This window comes from Girardinichthys multiradiatus, chromosome 12 (genome assembly GCF_021462225.1).
Source record: "Girardinichthys multiradiatus isolate DD_20200921_A chromosome 12, DD_fGirMul_XY1, whole genome shotgun sequence".
Taxonomy (NCBI): domain Eukaryota; kingdom Metazoa; phylum Chordata; class Actinopteri; order Cyprinodontiformes; family Goodeidae; genus Girardinichthys; species Girardinichthys multiradiatus.
In genome coordinates this window covers 14,208,224-14,229,687 of record NC_061805.1, presented here as the reverse complement: position 1 = coordinate 14,229,687, position 21,464 = coordinate 14,208,224, and the positions used below count along the sequence as shown (strand labels likewise).

At 39.9% G+C, this 21,464-nt stretch overlaps 1 protein-coding gene across 1 annotated transcript; it reads right to left on the bottom strand.

The window, feature by feature from the left end:
• Positions 1–1,012: 1,012 nt before the first annotated feature.
• On the bottom strand, positions 1,013–14,973 carry LOC124878275 (VIP36-like protein). Its single transcript, XM_047382137.1, has 8 exons — positions 14,754–14,973; positions 13,733–13,851; positions 11,760–11,877; positions 10,933–11,015; positions 7,625–7,786; positions 6,483–6,597; positions 5,279–5,395; positions 1,013–5,043 (listed from the first exon to the last, which is right to left on the bottom strand). Exons 1-8 carry the CDS (start codon positions 14,956–14,958, stop codon positions 4,901–4,903), a joined length of 1,062 nt encoding a protein of 353 aa, XP_047238093.1. The 5' UTR covers positions 14,959–14,973; the 3' UTR covers positions 1,013–4,900.
• Between the last annotated feature and the right edge of the window lie 6,491 nt (positions 14,974–21,464).

The window sequence follows — 21,464 nt, the reverse complement described above, 5'->3', positions numbered from 1 at the left end:
ATATCCCAAAATATCGCTCTGGCCTCACAAATGAGAGCCTGCAGTCCTGTGTGAAGGTTAAAGTCCCATTTACAGCCCTGACATAGGGAAGAACATCATGGAGCCCTTGCCCTTGGAAAAAAAAAAGAAATAAGGAAAACAATTTATAGAAAAACATTAAAAAAAACAAAAAACAAACAAACAAAAAAAGCTATTTATGTCCAAAACCAAGCACTTTAATTTTTAACTTTACATTTTAACTCAAGAGAAACAATAATTCAAATAACATTCACTGCTGCTAGTCCCACTTCACTTTTTATATCTTGATGAAAAATCCCACACATCATCAATAGTAACGACTTCAAATTTAATCATACCTCATTCGGCATATTAATTGATCGCATTCTGTCCTGATTCCTAACATTCGTGCTGTTTTCTTGATAGATTCTTGTAAATCGCACTGAATTCTTGACAGTATTCAGGCAAATTAAGCCAAATCTCACGAATTAGCTTTATCTATCAACCGTGTTCAAACTGAATCTTGCGGGGTCATAAGTTAGACCAGAAAATTAGCAAAAACTCAAGAATCCTCACGAATCTTAAAAGTTAGCAATTCTAGGCGTTCCGTTTTATTCGTGGTCTTTGTGGAATAGTAGCTTAAAGTAGGACCTCTAATATGTATGACTATGTTAAAATGAAGTTAACTGAGCATTTTGTTGCAGGATAAAATGTGAAAATATTTTTATATAAACTTTTCAAGCTGACACTACTTATGATGTGCAGAACTAATACAGCTATCCAGTTGTTATATTTCTAAGCATGGAAGCTTATCAGTTCCTGGAGACTCCAGGTCATTTCCCCCCTGGACCAATATGTCCCTTCCTACTTCCATTTCACATCTGTAAATAAAGCATTTTGTTTAGTTGTCTTTCTTTGCAGTTAAGTATGAAGTAATAATGAATGAATAATAGTTTAAATTCCCAGGACCATGAGCTGGATGACAGTTAAATTAACACACAAAAGAATGACCACATTAGTGAAAGAACAGAAACTTTAATAGAGAGATCCGTCACAGCAGACTGAAGAACATACATTTCTTCACTCACATTTTTCCTGAAATAGATTAACAATTCTGACACAGTACTTATAGAACTGATTGGCTCATGTTAAACCTAATGGTAGAGATTCATGGCTGATCAATGCGAAAAAAAAAAAAAAGAATATCTGTTTAGAAACAAGAAAACAAGTAAAGGGTTTAAAAGGAATTGTTGAAGGACAATGAAGAACAGTGTCTACAGAAGTCAAAGAAGAACAATTAGCTGGTTAAGGTACTGAAACAAAAGCATTCGATGGTTCTAATGAGTTAAACTACACTTTTCTATGATTACAGAGACTCACTGGAGGATAAAAAAAAACAAAAAACAAGCAAGAACATAATTTCCTCACCAAAGCAGTTTTGTACAACAGGCTCCAAAACTGGATAGTCATTTATTAAAATGACGGCTGGTGCTACTTTAGGCTGTTTGTTGTGAACTTATTTGTGTAAATGTAAAATATTTGCAGTTTCTGTACTGTTGATCCAGAACTGTTCAAATGTTTTCATATGAAATGCATGTAATCAACAATCAAATACTATGATGCAAAACAATCACCAACAGGGGTTACATAAATGAATTATTCTGCAATACTGCACTTTCCATATGTCATATTGTTCTGTTGTTTGGAGGCTGGACTCCACTGACTTGAAAACAAAGACAAACATCTGAAAGCCTGTGGTAGACGTCTGCCTAATCTCCATCCCTGGATTCAATGCTTATTTGGAAGAGGGAAAAGTCAGTGTAGACAGATGTCCGGTTGGACAGAACATCTACTAGAACCTGGTGGTCATGTTGTGTTGCATGTAATAAATGGCATTACTTGAATCCTACGCAAAGATCTATCCCTGTGAACAAAAGGAATGTGCTGCACTGTTCCTTCCTATCATTCAATAAAAAGTATCAAACATATCCAATAATGGTTGGAACTGCAGCTTAGCCTTGACAAACGCCATCCAACAATCTACTTTGGCCAAAACGGACTTTACCATGACACGGCTGTATCCATTGGCTACTGAAGGTACCAACTTGTATGATGACACCAGTAATATTGCATGTCACCTATGTGGTAAAGATTCATATCCACGCAGTTTAAAGAGACTGACTATTCACACTATAAACTATAACAAAAGATCTGTATCTGATGTCATATCTAAGGTAGTCTTTTAATGGCTAATTAGAAAGTTAAAGAACAGGTTACAGCTACAGAAAGGAGTGGATTGCATCTTTATTGGTCCTAATTAGGCACTTCAAGGAGAATCGGTCTTTTCACATAAAGAGAACAAGCCATCAATTAAACAATTAGAAACAGTTGACATAATCAGTTTGTTCTGGAAGCCGTGCAGTGCTTCATCTGACTTAAAGGGTTCCTTCAGAGGTGTGAGAGCCACGATACAGCTAGACTTATTCAGTGCAACGAGGTAACAACAATAATTCGCAGGTTAATTGGTTGTCATAGCAGCTACATTTCAAGATAAAGTGGAGGTAAAAGGTAGTTAAACACCCCATTATGCTCTATAGTGAATCAAACCAAGTGCATAAACTGTTTTCAGCCAGGAGGGGGAGTATCAAAATTATACATGAGTAACACAGTACCTTAAAATTGAAATTCCCACGATGCAGGATTAGCAAAAAAAAATCAGAGTATGGCAGACCTATGGAGAAAACCAAAACTGATCATCTCAAACTGCTCCAGGACACGCCAACATCAACTGTAGCCTGAAAGTCCAGCTTTGATTTGAAATGCAGATTTTCTCTCAACCCTTTATTGAGCTTTAAAGGGAGGGACAAACAGTGAACTAATCTGTACCTCACCTGCTGGTGCCTTTTCCCCACTGTGGATATGTCTGCTTCAGTGTGTTGCTCACAGAGAATCAGTGGAAAATATGCATATATATATATATATATATATATATATATTTTGTAATTTAAGTCTTATTATTTAGCAGCAATAAGATCATTAGGTTGTAAATAGGTGTTCCTGTTTCCAGAGATTGCAGCTGTAAAGTTAGTTTGGGAAACCTGTTCATGAGTCGTTGTTGAATTTGTAGAAAGTGATTAAAGTTTGCAAAGGAAATAACATGGAATCTGTATAAAACACTGCTTTCAGGACCCCATTTATGGAACTCCTATATTCTGAATACTGATTGAGTTTTTATTCCTCAAACTGATTGGACAGTATGGACTTGATCATAAACCTAACTGTCCATCCAGAAGGCAGCAAAATGTTACACTTTCTTTTCCAAAATCTATAAATCACTGAGGCAACATCACTCTGTATTTGTGGTGTCACAGCTATAAAAATTGGACCTAAATTTACACTCATAATTTTAGATCACAAGAACTTAAAGGGTTAGTTCAGAATTTATCAAGTAAAGTTCTATTTAAAGGTTATAGGGAGCTGACACCTTGTTTCACCAATGATCTTCCTGTTGAAACTAGTAAGACGACAGCATGTAATGCATTTTTTCAAGAAAAACCAAGGCAGTACGTAAATATTTCTTGGCATCTACATTGAGTATTAATACAGATTAGTTGGTCCTGGAGGCTAAAGATAACGGGTAGTCCAACAGGAACCAAGGCCAGTGTGGATGTCTGCCAACTCAGAACAACTCCACTCAAAAATGTTTTTAACAGTTTGTGTGAATGCTCTTTTGTGAACCTTTAAGTCATCAGCAAGTTTGCAATGAAAGGTTACTAATAGCCAATAATTATTTACGTAGAATATGGAAGCAGAAGGTGCAGCATCACCAGTAAACGTCCTGTTGAAACACGTACTGAGAAAGCAATATGTGAAACGCTGATGGTCAAACTTACTACCTGAAGTAACAGCAAGGCAGTACTGAAATAAATAGTATTGCCTTTCCTATTTCTGACCTAAATAGCTTTCACTTAAAGATCTATACTATTTTAACACTGCTGTATTTTCCCATCACACATCTGTATGTGTTTTACACAGGAAGATGATCATTGGTACACAGCTTCCAACCTCCCGTTTTACTAAACATTAGAGTTTCTGTAAATAACCATCTAATGCAAACTTGAGAGCAGTTTAAAGGATCTGCTATCTTGTTTCAGAGTTATTTTTGTTCAGTAAAAGTCTGCTTTGGTCCTGGACCCTGTTAGATTACTCTTCAGCCTTGGACACCAAATAATGTGGATTTATTCTACATGATGACACTAAGACAGGTACAGAGTGCAGGTGGAATATTAACCGCTTATAAACCAACAGAACTTCTTTTTAAAGAAATCTCGACTACCTTTAAAGCTGTTTTTCTGTGCCGTTTTCTGTTATGCAGTTTTACAAATTCAATTTTCACAGCATGTAAAAACTCAAGCTTCTTTGTCAGTTTTATTTCACAGGATGACTAAGCTTTTTCCACAAGTGCAACCTCTGAAATGATTAAAGAACATTTATTAATCTTAAATCTTAGAGGTGTAAATACAGTGGTCTGCAGAGACCCCTTCTCCAAACTCCTGAATCATGATGTCAGTGAAGTCCACAAAGCATTTAACCTATAAACTTGATTACGAATGTTTTGTCGCCTCCTGCTGGTCAAGACAGTGTCTCAGTCAGCGGATAAGCTGTAGCAGTCCCACTGTGCTTCAGCTGAGACAGGACAGTTATAGATCACATCTTCCAGAGAACTAAAAAAAACCATAAAACATACTACCCATCTGACTTATCTGTTCATGCTGGCTGCTCATGTTCTCATGGCCCTCGATGTTAGACCTAGCAGGTCATTGGTTGAGTTTATTTCATTGTATGGCAGTCTTTCGTTGTTCTAATGTGCATTAAGAACCCTTGTTTGGAAAACCAGCATTTCTCAGTAAAATCGTTTGCGCTTGTTTTCCTTCCAGCGAGTGTAAACCATGAGTCCTACCACCACCAGCACACCCAGGCCCAGGACGGAGAACAGAAGGGTAAAAAAGAACTGGACTCCACTCATTCCTTCCTCTTCCACATCCACTGAGAGGTGAAAGAAGAAAAACAAATTTCAGCGTTAGGTTCAAAATTCCACTGAAGGATTATTTTCAGCCACTTCATTTAAATGTTTTTTTTTTAAACAGTTGTTTGTCCTTGTCCAGCTTCAACATAGAAATACTGGATATGCCGTGCTCTTACAGCAGTAAGTGTATATTCAACTGGGACAATCAGAGATCTGAAAAAGCTGCCTATATTGAAATGTCTGAGCTGTATCTACCTTGAAACTGGTCCATATCGTCCACCCGTGGGATGGTGACCACCTCTTCCTCCTCCTCCTCTGGAGTCCTCTCTACAGTCAGCTGGTACACTTTCATTGAGATGATGTCATGGTTATCTAATAAGCAAGCATGTGGGATTTTGACCCTCAGGTGATCAGATGAATGAAAAACTGCTGAAGAGCCCTTTAGTTTGGCTCTTACAGGAAGCTCCAAAACAGGTTACTATGGTTATCAGAGCATCCTCCAGCATGACAAAAATAAATAAACAAGAGTCTGTGGCTCATAATAACGATTTGCACTTACTTCACCGCACAAAGCCACATGTTGACATTAACTGGACTGGTCTTCATGAGACAGACTTTAATTTGTCACTTTAACGTCATGACATCCGCTAATAAGCATGCATGTGGTTGTGGGTTATCAGACAGGAACACGAAGACAGAGATGCCTAAAACTGAAGCTGAAGCTATGTTGTACACTGCTGAAAAAAATAAAGGGAACACTTAAACAACACAATATAACTCCAAGTAAATCAAACTTCTGTGAAATCAAACTCCACTTAGGAAGCAACACTGATTGACAATCAATTTCACTGCTGTTGTACAAATGGAATAGACAACAGAGGAAAATCTTTGGTGATTAGCAAGACACACTCAATAAACGAGTGGTTCTGCAGGTGGGGACCACAGACCACTTCTCAGTACTTATGCTTTCTGGCTGATGTTTTGGTCACTTTTGAATGTTGGTGGTGCTTTTGCACTCGTGGTAGAATGAGACGGACTCTACAACCATCATCAGGAGCATGACCAGAGGTTGTAGGGAGGTCATACAGACATGTGGAGGCCACACACAATAAATACTGAGCCTCATGTTGACTTGTTTTAAGAACATTACATCAAAGTTGGATCAGCCTGTAGTGTGTTTTTCCACTTTCATTTTGTGTGTGACTCCAAATCCAGGCCTCCATTGGTTAATAAATTTGATTTCTATTGATGATTTTTGTGTGATTTTGTTGTCACACATTCAACTTGGTACAGAACAAAGAATTCAATGAGAATATTTCATTCATTCAGATCTAGGATGTGCTATTTGAGTGTTCCCTTTATTTTTTTGAGCAGTGTACATTGCAAGTGATTTCCATAATTTATGACTGCATGATTTACGACTGCAGCTAGAACCATGCTCTTTTTTAATATTTGCTACCTGACAGGTCTCCAGTGGCAGAGGAAGCACCGAAGTAGTAGCCTGTTGGTAGCCTCAGTCCACTGATGTTGGCACATTCTCTCCATTCCTGTTTACCATCGACATCCACCATGACCTGAAGGACAGACAGTCAGCATGTATAACAGAGATAAACACCAACATTCAGCTCAGCACATTTTAATAGATCACATAATTAATTGCTGGATTTTATTAAAAACATTCAGAGCCAGTTTGTATTAAAACAGTGGTGTCAAGTTGAGAACGGCCGCAGAATCCTCAAAATGCCAAAACAATTCTACTGGGAAATATTTAAGTTTTACTTCCTCAACAATTAACTAAAGACACAATGTTTAATGGAAAAAAGATCAAAATGGTGGGGCATGTTTGCTTTATGAAAGAAAAAGGCCTTAAAATGTGCTAAATGTTCTGGGTCTATTTTCTTCATGCTCATACTTGCTCAGTGTGAGAGATTAGTGCAGAGTTATGTCCACTATTGCCTTGTCAGGAGGAGAGATTGCTGCAAAGTCAGTGACTCAATGCAATCAGACAAGTTTCCTTAGAAATCGTTTTACCTGTTTTACCAATAAGCAACTAGACGGGATTGTTTCATAACTAGGATCGAATTAGAAAGCATGTAGTTGAAATGAGTTTCTGTCTGTGTGACTGGACTAAACTGACTACTTATTCCTGTATGTAAATAGGATTTTTCCTCTAAAGTGCCTTGACACATTTTCATTAATTGGCTCTATATAAATAAGCTGAATCAGTGTTCTGAACAACATGAGTGAAATATGGATCACTTTCAGTGAAAATATTAGCTGTATTTAGCTAATTTAATGCAGTTTGCATTGGACGAAGTCACATCAGTAGAAAAAGCGTCCATCAACCATGTGAGCGGGCAGGTCTAGTTTGTTTGTCGCAGGCCTGTTAAAATCGCTCAGAGGACCCAAATGACCCCTGGCCTGTATAAAGGCCTTTAAATAAGGCAATCTGAGTACCTGAAACACAGTTAATAGGTAATATTTTTCCACTATCAGCAGCTGCCTGTAAAAAGTATCAGTAACAAGCTACTCCAGTTTGATTCATACCTGCCTAACCCCCCTTTCTCGTAAAAATGTTGCGTCAGTCAAAGCGCGCCATACCGTTAACATGTTTTTCGAGTATCTGACCAGCAAGAATGTGTCGTAAATTGAGTTGCGCGTCATAGCCGAGCATCCTCCAAGCTCGGTGGGCCGCCCATCACGATCATGGTCATACGACAGGGTTCCATTTCCCAGCATCACTGAGATGTATGGAAAAGTCCTCTGCAAGAAAGAAACAGAGTCATGGTTGTCTTCCCACCAGGAGGTCTACAATTACGATAGAGCTACGTCATTACATCATCATATCTGAGCAGCCGTCTAGCTTACTTCTCTCCAGAGATTATGCATGTTAAAACAAAAGCCCAGCAAGAAGGTTTTTGGATGGGGTTGATGCAGAACCAGTTTTCTTTGCCAGGAGTGGTGGCTGCTGTAACAAATGACTGACTCATGATGAGTTGTTTCCATTGAATCTCTGCTGGAGCTGGCTTAGTCAAAAAAGGTCAAACGTGCTTATACAGTACTGATGAGGTACCACAGGTGTATAAAGCCATTATGTTGGGATGATATAGGAAATATGAAATGAGTGGGTGATCATCATGCAACAAACGGCAGGTTGGCATGCTACCTGAGCTCCTGCTCGAGTCTTCTGCATATTCATTAGCAAAGAAAAAACAGATAAAACAGATGCATGTAAGAGCCATTTGAATCAGCGTATCTTATAAAGGATGTGAAGCGGAAGGATAACCATTCATGCTTTTTATTTGTATTTTTGTTTGTCACAAAGAAATCTGAAAAGTGTGGAGCGTATTGGTATTCAGCTCCCGTGAGTCAATACTTTGTCAAACCCCCTTTAGCTGTAGTTAGTTGTCTGTCTCTCCAAAGGCTGCCACAGATTCTCATCTTGATTTAGGTTTGGACTTTGACTGGGCTATTTAACATGGCTTTGCTTTGATCTGAACCGTTTTACAGCAGCTCTGTTTTCCTGCTGAATAAAAGCATCCCTTCAGCATGATGCTGCCACCACCATGTATTACAGTGGTGATGCTGAGCTCAGGGTGATGTAAGGCATTAGTTTTCCACCACAGAAACTGCTACAATGATTGCCAAAAAACTTACATTTTGGTCTCTACCTCAGTAGGTCTACAGTTGTGCCATCCTCTTTCCATTTTCAGATGCTGGACTCATCAGAGCTCAGCAATTTATTCAAAGCTTGAGATATAGTTGTATGATCTCACCCTGCTTTAAACGTCTTCACAACCTTCTCCCTGAGCTGTATCCTTAAAACAAGAAAACATGTACTTGCAATAATATAACAGAAGGTTGCAATGTTGAGCTCAATTAATTCACATTCTTAGTTTTTTTCTTTCAATTTCATAATTACTCTTTCCCAACCACGTTCTGTGAGCTTCAGCATCTCAGACACTATGATGTATATCAGTTTAAGCAACAAGGTCAGTTAAAGTCCATTCAAATATTTTCTTCTCCTAAAAATAAAAGAGAAGTCAAACATGGTGGTGGTAGTGTGATGATATGGGCTGCTTTACTCCTTCACAACCTAGATGACTTGCTGTAAAATTGATGGAACCATGACCTCCTCTCTACCCAAACGTCCTGAAGGAGAATGTTGGGTCTTCAGCTTGTGGCCTTAAGCTTAAGTTTGAGTTATGCAGCAGAATAATGAATCAAGGCACACAAGCATGACCACCTCGGAATGGCTCAAAATAAGCCATAGTCTGTACTGAATCCATTTGAGTTTCTGTAGGACTTCCTTCAACAGGTTGTTTCATGCTTGAAGACCATCTCATGTGGTTTAATTAAGCCTATTCTGCATAAAAATGAGGGCCAATATTCCACCACTGTGATATAAAAAACTCATTTTTATAAAAACACTTGATGGACGTTGTTGTTACCACTGTTAATAGCTAATAAAAACTTTAATAACTAATGAATTAGTCTCCAAAACTGATCAGAAACGAATCAGTGAATTCCCTTAAGAATTGCTGGACTTTATGGAAAAAAGTAATAAAACTTTCTCAACCCTTAATATACTGATGTACCAATACTAAGTGCAAATATGCTTGAGTACAAACAGAAAATACTGCAAATCAAGTTCACACTACTGTTTACAGCCTCTTTTCCATCTTGTAAAAATGTTTAAATAATGGTAACAATTACATACTGCCTGTTAGGTCCCATATGTTGTCTGTCTTATTGAGTTTCGCTGTTGTTGACATTTTCTGTTTCTTGATAAATTACTGAAATTGTTTTCCAAACAGCATAACCATGATGGATCTGCCACTATGTAGTTAAGCTACCATTGAGCTTTCTTTAAATATAACATCCTTCCTCAAAGATACAAGTCAGTTGAATGTGACCTACGTGTGTCGGGTGTGAGGGGACTGTTGGTCTGGTTGACGGCGACCAATAAAGTGTGGATTCTAACATCAGTAATGTGATTATTGGATTAATTTCACTGAAATGATGACTCCCCCCACACACTACAACAACAAAACCAAGCGATGGGATCACTAGACGCAGGTTAGATAGCTTGTGACAAATCTAATTTCACCATGTAGGGCGTGCCAAAGGAGAGCAGTGCAAGAAAGTCATAGAGGTCTAATTATGAAAGTGCTTTATAAAATATAGCAGAGAAACAGGAGACGTTGCATCAATAATCCATTTTTTGGTGATCTGAAACATTTTTATGTGACAGAAAAGCAAAAAACATGGCATCTGTAAGGAGCAATTATGCCATTTTGTCAAAAGTATTGGGTCACAAAATCAAAACAATTCTGGTGTTCCAATCACTTCCATGGCTACAGTTTTATAAAGGTTGGTATGGAGAAACTTGACTGGAATTTGCAGAGTCCGGACCTCAACCTCCTTGAACAACTTTGGAATGAGTTAGAGTGGAAGCTGCAATTCTGGTTTTTACACTCCTAACCCTTGTGGAAGTTGCTACTGCTGGCAATGGTGGGACCACCAACAAATTGGAACGTATAGATTAAGAATAGGATGTCATCAAAGTTATACACGGTGGACTTTATTAGGTGACTTCTGAAGGTAACTGGCTGAACTGGATTTTATTTGGGGGTATCAGACTACGGAGGGCTGAATAAAAATGCACATAAAATACTATTTGCATATTATTTTCATTCCGCTTCACATATATGGACTGTATTATGTTGGTTTCTCAAAAGAAATCTTAGGAAAATACCGTGAAGGTTTGTGGTAGTAACATGACAAAACGTATTTGTAAGGGCAACACTTGGATAGTTTACTTTGGACCTGATCTGACATGACTATTTCATCTAAAAACATCAATCTGAAACAAAGATATTTAGTTAGACCAGTAAGGTTTTACTCACATCGTGGGTCCTATCTGCATTTGGGTAAGTGTCCACAAACATTCCAAGTCCGACAAACTGGTTAATGTTGCCAAAAACGGGACCTGCCGATGTTGAAGCATGGCAAAACGTGGAGAGGGAGGAGTACACATAATTAGCAGCAGGCATCACACATCTGACAATGTTAATATCTCATACTGTAGCCCAGAGGGCAGAGGGTGCCCACTGATGTAATATTTACTAGACAAAATCAGACTTGATCATTTCTCATTGCCTGTACTGATGCTTGATGAAAAGGTTTCACAGACAAACAGAACAAGAGGAGCGTTCAATAATCATGATGAGTGAATGCAAATTGATCTGTTTAACTCTGTTGCTCATCTGCCATCAGGTATATGTATATGGCTTTATATGCTCTACAGCCATAACAGCTTCAACTTTTCTGGAAAGGCTTGCCACAAAGCTTAGGAACGTCTTTATGGGAATGTTTGCCTAAAAGCACATTTGGTGGTCAGACGATGTTGGAAAAGAAGCAGTCTCTGCTCTAATTGATCCCAAAGGTGTTCTATTCGACTGGAGTCAGGACTCTGTAGACCGGTCACGTTTATACACACCAAACTGCTTTCACTTTCACGCCTGACATTGTCAGTAAAATAATACTGGACACAAAAACTGCAATGTAAAGACTGGGGAAAAAAATGTTTCCTGCAGCTGCTTCATGTAGAGATAAAAAATGTAAGTTATGTAGTTGATGCGCTCCTGCAGCCATACCTCCAATAACTGGATGTAGATTATCTGACAATAAAGGGGTATATTTAGTACCATCTCTATCATTGCTGCCAACTTACCATTCTGCATGCGGTCTTTGGTTAACCAGATTGCAAGTCCATCCCCGTTTAGGTTTTTCTTTCCAATGCCGTGGATTTTAAAGTGAACTTTGAGCTCCCAATCCCTCAAAATGAAAGGCTAAACCGCAAAAGAAACAAAGATAAACAGAGGAGCAGTAAAAGTAAAGATATGTATAACCATTTAAATAATATATATATAGGTCCTTCTCAAAATATTAGCATATTGTGATAAAGTTCATTATTTTCCATAATGTCATGATGAAAATTTAACATTCATATATTTTAGATTCATTGCACACTAACTGAAATATTTCAGGTCTTTTATTGTCTTAATACGGATGATTTTGGCATACAGCTCATGAAAACCCAAAATTCCTATCTCACAAAATTAGCATATTTCATCCGACCAATAAAAGAAAAGTGTTTTTAATATAAAAAACATCAACCTTCAAATAATCATGTACAGTTATGCACTCATTACTTGGTCGGGAATCCTTTTGCAGAAATGACTGCTTCAATGCGGCGTGGCATGGAGGTAATCAGCCTGTGGCACTGCTGAGGTCTTATGGATGCCCAGGATGCTTCGATAGCGGCCTTTAGCTCATCCAGAGTGTTGGGTCTTGAGTCTCTCAACGTTCTCTTCACAATATCCCACAGATTCTCTATGGGGTTCAGGTCAGGAGAGTTGGCAGGCCAATTGAGCACAGTGATACCATGGTCAGTAAACCATTTACCAGTGGTTTTGGCACTGTGAGCAGGTGCCAGGTCGTGCTGAAAAATGAAATCTTCATCTCCATAAAGCTTTTCAGCAGATGGAAGCATGAAGTGCTCCAAAATCTCCTGATAGCTAGCTGCATTGACCCTGCCCTTGATAAAACACAGTGGACCAAAACCAGCAGCTGACACGGCACCCCAGACCATCACTGACTGTGGGTACTTGACACTGGACTTCTGGCATTTTGGCATTTCCTTCTCCCCAGTCTTCCTCCAGACTCTGGCACCTTGATTTCCAAATGACGTGCAGAATTTGCTTTCATCCGAAAAAAGTACTTTGGACCACTGAGCAACAGTCCAGTGCTGCTTCTCTGTAGCCCAGGTCAGGCGCTTCTGCCGCTGTTTCTGGTTCAAAAGTGGCTTGACCTGGGGAATGCGGCACCTGTAGCCCATTTCCTGCACATGCCTGTGCACGGTGGCTCTGGATGTGTCTACTCCAGACTCAGTCCACTGCTTCCGCAGGTCCCCCAAGGTCTGGAATCGGCCCTTCTCCACAATCTTCCTCAGGGTCCGGTCACCTCTTCTTGTTGTGCAGCGTTTTCTGCCACACTTTTTCCTTCCCACAGACTTCCCACTGAGGTGCCTTGATACAGCACTCTGGGAACAGCCTATTCGTTCAGAAATGTCTTTCTGTGTCTTACCCTCTTGCTTGAGGGTGTCAATAGTGGCCTTCTGGACAGCAGTCAGGTCGGCAGTCTTACCCATGATTGGGGTTTTGAGTGATGAACCAGGCTGGGAGTTTTAAAGGCCTCAGGAATCTTTTGCAGGTGTTTAAAGTTAACTCATTGATTCAGATGATTAGGTTCATAGCTCGTTTAGAGACCCTTTTAATGATATGCTAATTGTGTGAGATAGGAATTTTGGGTTTTCATGAGCTGTATGCCAAAATCATCCGTATTAAGACAATAAAAGACCTGAAATATTTCAGTTAGTGTGCAATGAATCTAAAATATATGAATGTTAAATTTTCATCATTACATTATGGAAAATAATGAACTTTATCACAGGGATAGATTCATATACTAAAACTACATGCATTGTGTCAAATTTATGCATCAAAATCAGGTTAGGGGGCATGGTTTCTTAACAGCTGTGACATATTGAAGCAGGATGTGGGAGATGAAGGTGTGGTTTGGTTGGGTAATGTTAAAACATGTGGTAGAGTTGCACTCTGAAAACAGTCTCAGGTGGGAACTTACAATCCGACTCCATACAGCTCCCTGTCTGCTCTGCATGTCTGGGGTCAGCCTCACATGATCAGGGGTCACCATGGCAGTTCCCATCAGATCCCACTGGGAGGAACTAGAGAAGCCTAGTCCTGCAAAAACAGTAAAGGAGCGCCTATTAACTGGAGATGCATCCATCAGGCTTTTATCTAGCCGACACCAATTCTGATTTTTCTAAGCACAATAATACCCATGAAAAATAAAGATGTGGGCTGCAGATTCTATTTCAAAATCTATAAGATAACTGAAGGAATCAGAATATTAACCCTATTTATGCACATGCCCCTAACAAACATCTGATTTTCATTAAACCCCAAAAAAGTGCATCACAGCACATGATGTGTACTTATTCACTTATATACCGTAGGTATGTTACCATCAGTAAATCTGAAGGCTGCTAACTGTACTCCAATTGCATGAATGCTGATAATGACACTGACTGTGGTGTAGCTTCTTAATTGCTCTTTTGTCCAACATAAGCATATCTGATTTACCTGAAGATGTGTAGAATAAATTTTAATCGGCCAAGCAATCACATTATTTTGTATTTTTATTAATATATGTAAATTATGTAAACCGTTTACCGCACTGATTCGTGTGAAAACTAAATCCAAATGAAACAAGATTCACTTTGTGTGTCGTGTAAACAGCAGATATAAGCTCTAATCTCTGTTTACATAAAATGCAAGAGATTTGCTGGTTTCTGTTTGGTTCCGTCTGCTGGTCTTTACTTAACCCACTAACCAAAAAAAAAAACACATTTTGCTGAGATTCAATACCAGCTCTGCCCTGTATTACAAGCGAAGAGGAGCCACAACCAGGAGATCAAAGTTCCGCTGGAGTTCATTATTATCCGCAGCAGATAATATGGCTGAAGTCATCAGACTACTAAACAAACAGGGGCTAAAACTCTAAGTTGTGAAAGAACTTTAAAGAAGTTTACAGCGGTTCTCAGCTGTCAGCTACCGCGTTCGCTGCCCGATGGTAAACTTACCTCGATACGGCTTCACCAGAGAATATTCCCGCTTCAAAAAATCCTCTATAAATACCTGGTCGTCTGCCGACGACAGCTGCGTCATAACACAAACAGTCATAAGCACGAATATTAATTCACGGAGGTTGTTTAATGTTAACATTGAACACACGCAACAGAAACTTCTTAATCGAGCCATGTTTAATTTGCTGACATTGGCTGCCATCTTTACACTCCCACTTTAAATGGATCACGTGATTCAAGGCGCGTCTGCGCGCTGGTTACTGGGGCTCATTTTGAATGACGGGTCAAGACAGCCGCCATGTTGGTCAGGGGAGAATGCACCGCCTTAAAGCATAAATTTAAAAAACATAACTTTTCACTTCCTATTAGTATTAGTATTAGTACCTATATATAAGGAACATATCCCAGACATGAATTAAAATGTATGTAATTGTATTTATTTAGTTATAAGACTTTAAAATACTTGCCCTGCGATGGACTGGCGATCTGTCCAGGGTGTACCCTGCCTCTCGCCCATAGACTGCTGGAGATAGGCACCAGCTCCCCCGTGACCCACTATGGAATAAGCGGTAGAAAATGACTGACTGACTTTAAAATACAGAAAACTGAGCAGTTTACTGCCAACGTAAATATCAATAGAGGTCATGCACATGATCTCATAGCTCAGGACCAGAGGTGGGTAGAGAAGCCAAAAAGTATGAGTGTAATTGAGTGTACCATTACCTCAAAGTATTTTTACTAAAGTTAAAGTGAAAAATAGTCACCCAAAAATGATTCACGGAAGAATAAAAAAGTATTTCAAATTCAGTTCAACTCAATTCAAAAATATTTAATTCATTCCAAAGGGAAATTCAATATTGTTGTGGCTCATATTATGTAGGTTTCTTTAAAGAGCCGTTGTAGATGCTGATGGCCGTAGGCAGGAAGGATTTCCTGTAGCGGTCTGTCTTACAGTAGATCTGAAGAAGCCTCTGACTGAAGACACGGTTGTTGTCAGTCTCATGAAGGATCCTCAGGGTTCTCCATAATCTTCTTCATTTTATGAAGAATCCTTCTTTGTGGTGGTGGAGCTGAGCTGGTTGGCGTTTCTCCCTGGGCTGTCATTGCAGTGGCGGTGATGTGGTGTTTGTGTGGATGCAGGGGCATGGTGAAGACTGCCGGCCCTGGGTGCATTCCACCACCGGGGTATCTCTTGCCGGGTGTGTTTGTCCAACCTGGGGTGGCATTTTGCTGGGCCCTTGCCATTGCGGCCCGCTGTGTGGTGGGGGGCAGGATGCGCCGGAGGTGCTTAAAGTGAAGCTGTGTGGAGCTGGCACTGTGTCTATGTGTCTTCAATGGCTTTTCGGAGTGGAGCTCATCCGCATGGATGTGGCGATAGGATTCATGGCATTTGGGATCGGGGGCATGTGTTTCAATATCTGTGTCCTGGTTGTAAGAGGCCCGGTGGGGGAATTCATGTTGGGGTTCATGAGGGTGGTGATATTGAGATTCGAATTCATTGGGGGATTGGTACTGTTTCATCCTAGGACGGCTCGGGTTGGCGCGAGTGTGGACCAGGTAGACCCCTCTTTGGTTCGTGGGGGCTTGGGTTGGAGTGGGTGGTCGGTGTCTGGACTTGCTCGGGTTGAGGCAATGCCGGCACTAGTCTGGGCTGGTGTGGTCTGCCTGTCTCCACCCCAGAAGGGGTCTAGGGTCTCTGGGTCCAATGCTGGATCTGCTCCGGCATAGACAGCTGCCAGCAAGGCCTGTGGGGTCGTCACTGCAGCTCCCTGGGGCTTCTGCACTGTGGCTACTGGGTGTTTTCCCCTAGGCCTCTCCCCGTGCACTTTTCAGTAACATTGGTGTTGTTATATATGTTTCTGCAAGTGCAGAAGCACTTTTCTAGTATCTTCTATTCTCTTCATCCTTCTTTCTCATCTATTCTTCTCTCCTTCTGTCCCTTTTTCCTTTTTGCCTGACCCCAGTCTTTCTATATATATATGTATATCAAGCGGTGCATGATAGCGTTATCCATAATGCTCCACTTGTGAACGTAAATCTGCCAGGCTTCTTCTTGGCACAACAATTCTGAGTGCTACTCTACCAGACAGGAGACGTTCCAAAAAAAAAAGAACACAAACACGATTGCGAAGTTTGTCAACGACATTACCGTGGTGGGTCTCATAACAAACAATGATGAGACTCATTACAGAGAAGAGGTTCACAACCTGACATAGTGGTGCTCCAGGAATAACCTCATCTTGAGGTCATAGTGGATTACAGGAGGTCCAGGAGGACTGAACACGCTCCCCTCTGCATACAGGGGAGCTGATGGAGTGTGTGGACAGCATAAAGTTCCTGGGCATTCATATTTTTACTAACCTCTCCTGGACTGAGAACACCTCCTACCTGGTGACGGTCTAACAATGCAATGGCTCTTCTTTCTCAGAAGGTTAAAGCTATCTGGACTTTCTCCTTAGCTTCTGACAAACTTTTCCACGATGGAAAGCCTTCTGTGTCTCAAAATAACAGTGTGGTACGGGAGCTGCAAGGCACAGGAGACTTAGCACGGGTGGTACAGACAGCACTGGGGATTGTGGGTTGCCATCTGCCAGACCTGGATTTGGTTTATGCTACACGAGTCCAAAAGAAGGCCAGACACATTGCCACAGATCCCACCCACGCGGGCTATGAGCTGTTTGTCCCACTTCCATCGGGATAGCGATTCAGCTGTATTAAATCCAAAACAAACAGACTTAAAAACTGTTTCTTTCCCAGAGCTGTGAAGGAAATCGACCCCTGTAAACAATCAATTGTCCATTTCATAACCAATGTCCATTCATAGGGTGCTTTAGCACAAACTGCACTTTATGTAAATATATCATGCTGTACTTTAAATACATCAACTTCATATTTCATACTTCTCTTTAGAGATGTTTTCAGCTGGCTGGTTCTCAAGAGAGTGACAATGGAGTTACGGAGCTTGAGTTACCCTTACCTGTGTGGTCCCGCCGGACCATGTAGCTTCCTTCCCATCTAAAGGAATATGTTGTTTGAGAATTACTTAACCTGTTAGTTGTGCTGACCTGTTGTCTGTTTTGGCACAGATTTTTTGTTCTTTGTTTTGTTTCTGGTTTGTTTGCAGATGTTTTCTATGCGTATGTGCCCTCGGTGTTTGTGTTATTTCTTTTGTAGAAGTGGTTTCCATTCATTTTGAAATGGGGATGTTTCTTTTGAAGGGGGGGTGTATGTAACACACTTTTTGGGCATTGTTGTCTGTCCTGAGTTTTACGACAGGTGGAGGTACTTTTACGGTTGTGCTGAGGAGACTGTATAGTTGCTGGAAAAAATAAAGAGAGAAGGGGCCAGGTTACACTCACATGTCTGACTCCTGTCAAGTTACTGGAATTAGGGCAGAACATTATTAACCCCTTTAGAATGCAATCCATTGGCTCGGGTCCATTAATCATTGTAGTAATAATGTTGTTCACCTAATTATGTTATTTATATTAATGTAAAATACTGTGGGAGAACAGCCAGTGTGCACTTAAGTGGGAGAGATTACAACACTTCTATATAGAACAGGTTTGTTGCAATTTGATTATTAGGTGCAGCACCTTGGAGCATCGTCTGACAATCAGTCACAGACAGTGTGCGTTATTAGATATAAATGAATGGGGTGTATTTTTTTGACACATGGTCTCAAAACATTTGACCACTGCTCGGAAAATAATCAACAAATGGAGGACATTTAAAACCTAGACTTCAGGGACTGTTCAATTTCTGTTTTCTCATGATTGCATCCTGGTGTGAGTTCAATCGATGGTTTATAGTTTCACAGCCTGAATGACTTACACCTACTTTAAGTTGGGCCACAAAAAACAGGAGCCATTTTTAATTTGAAATATAATTGAAATCTATTATGGGGCTGCAAGGGGGAACAACTGTCAGCATTAATGCCTCACAGCATGAAGGTCCTGGGTTTGAATTCCGGCTTGGGCCTTTCTACACAGCGTCTGCATGTATGTGTTTTCTCCAGGTACTCTGGCTTCCTTACTTTGTGATAGAATGGTGATCTGTCCAGGGTGTTCCATGCCTTGTGCCCACTATTACCAAAGAGCTCAAAAATAAACTTACTTACTTTATTGTGAGAGAGAATGCAGAGGCCTAATTATCCTTTGATAGCAAGAACTTTTAAAATGCACATCTCAGACTTTTTGATACATTTTTGAGTTTAAATATGAACAACAGCCCCATCTAGAGGCAGTAAATGGCCTGCACTTGTATTGCGTTTTATCAAGTCCGAGGACCCCAAAGCGCTTCACACTACAATCACTCATCCACCCATTGATACACACATTCACACACTGACAGTGGTGAGCTACATTGTAGCCACAGCTGCCCTGGGGCAGACTGACAGAAGTGAGGCTGCAATACAGTCGGCGCAATCGAGCACTCTGACCACCATAAGAAGCAAGGTGCGTGAAGTGTCTTGCCCAAAAACACAACAACTTTGAAGGATGGAGCAGAGGTTCGAACTGGAAACCCACCAGTTACAGGTTACAGGACGCACCATCGCAGCCCTGCTAAGTAAGGTGTGCTTAATTCAACAGCAGCCTGATAAAACACTCGTACATTCAAAACAATGGAAACCCATTTGCATAGTAATAAAGAAAATATTGATTAAAAACAATTATTGTTCTTTGAATCCAAAATAATATTGTTACATTTGCCAAATAAAACAGACTGTGTTGATAACATAAACATTTTATTTTGTACAACACACATGCAGTATATAATACAATTTTTGCCTTACAGCAGTGTCCTGTCCTGGTACAGAACACATCCATTTATAAAGGTCGGCCTACTGCTGTAGTTAGAGAAAACCTTGAGCACTGCGTATTTTCATAGAAAATGTAGTTTGTTAGTTGTGTGAATGAGTGTGTGCTTGGTTATTTGTGTGTTGCCCTGCGATGGACTGGTGACCTGCTCAGGGTGTACCTTGCCTCTCGCCCATAGACTGCTGGAGATAGGCACCAGCTTCCCCACGACTCACTATGGAAGAAGCACTAGAAAATGACTGACTGTGTATCAAGACATTCCATATTAAATGTAAAAAATAAAAATAGAGATATTTCTCCATATTACAGAATTAAGGGAGGGCTACGTGATTCGAAGTAAAATAATTTATTGCCAATTTGATTAACAATTTAGTGAATTTAGTGTGGTTTGGACTCAAAACAGACAAGATAATACATGATACAGCCAACTAACAAATAAGGGCAGGGGTATATACAGTTATAAATAAACAGTTATAAATAAATCAACAGTTAGATACACATTTTTAAAATGTATTAAAAAAGACCCTAAGCGAGACCAAACTTGCTAAACAAAGCAGATAATGAGGTTTTATGGCTTTCACTGACTGCGGATATGTGCTATTTAGGAATCGGGTTGATCTGGATGTAATACATGATCCTTAGCTGCATCAATCTTTGTCACTGTGTGTCCTGTTTTTTTTTTTTTGTTTGTTTTTTTTCCCCAGAACTCAACATGTATAAGTCCAGGAATAATATTAAAGTTGATCAGTTTTTTCTAATTATCTCAGAGAAATAACTCGGTAGTAATATTCTTCCAACCGTGTTAACCCCAGTCAAAAGCACAGCTAGAGTTGCATTTGAAAATTACAGATTTCCTCCCATTCTTTGTGAAAAACCTACATTCCTACGTTTTTCTCCTGCTCCTGCTTAACACACACTATGTGTTGTAGTTTACTACAGCCCAAAGCTTTGTAGAGTTTAGTGATGGCTGTCTTTATTAAGAAACTAGTGGCTAGGCCCTGAATGCAATTAAAGTCAGCTGCAGGGAAATCTGTCAGTTTGCATCTCTGATTGATAGAGTCCCGGAACCTGTAGTTCAAATAATCATATAATCAAAATTATTAAAAAGAATATTTTTTTAAATTGGATTCAGTATTTAAAAACTGGAAACTCCAGAGATGGCCCTCATGTGTAAATGAGAATGCTGTTAGCCCTTTTTTTTAATCCAGAGCTCAAATTGTTTATCTATTTCTTCTTCTTCTTCTACGGAAAAACTCATATTGAATATCAAATTTACCCATAGGTTTTTTCAAATGTCTTGCCATCAGTCCCCTGTCAGTATCCCACCCCTGGGATATTGTTGATCTAGTGTAGTGGTTGTATTTTATGGGAGATAATATGTCTTGTTTTTTTTGTTTTTTTGTTTGTTTAATTCCTTATTGTTCCTGTTTATTTATTTATTTTTTTTAGAAGGGGTGTGTATTAAATATGGTTTTGGCAGGATCTCTAAAAGTCTTTAATTTTTTGTTTCTGAGCAGGGAGATAGAGGAGAAAGATAGAGAAGTGTTAGTTAATTGTGGAGGTGTAGTATGTTTTGTTGACTGAGGTGGGTGCAGATGAGAGTTAATTGGTCCCCTGATGAACGATGGATTAGTTTTGAGACAGCTCTTTCCTGAGTGGGCTTCCTGGCCCAGACTGACCTGAAGGGTCTTGTAAAGCAGTGCAGCTTGGTTCGATTAATGAACCAGGAGGTGCCAGACTTCTGTCAGTATCCTGTGAAAAATTACAGTAACGCAGTCCAGAGTGGTGCTATTGCTCCTTGGAGACATACAAAAAGACAAAAGCTGGAATAAGAGAACAAACATGAGGTGTTTATGATTAATTTGAGGCCTGGGGTCCTGAGCATTTC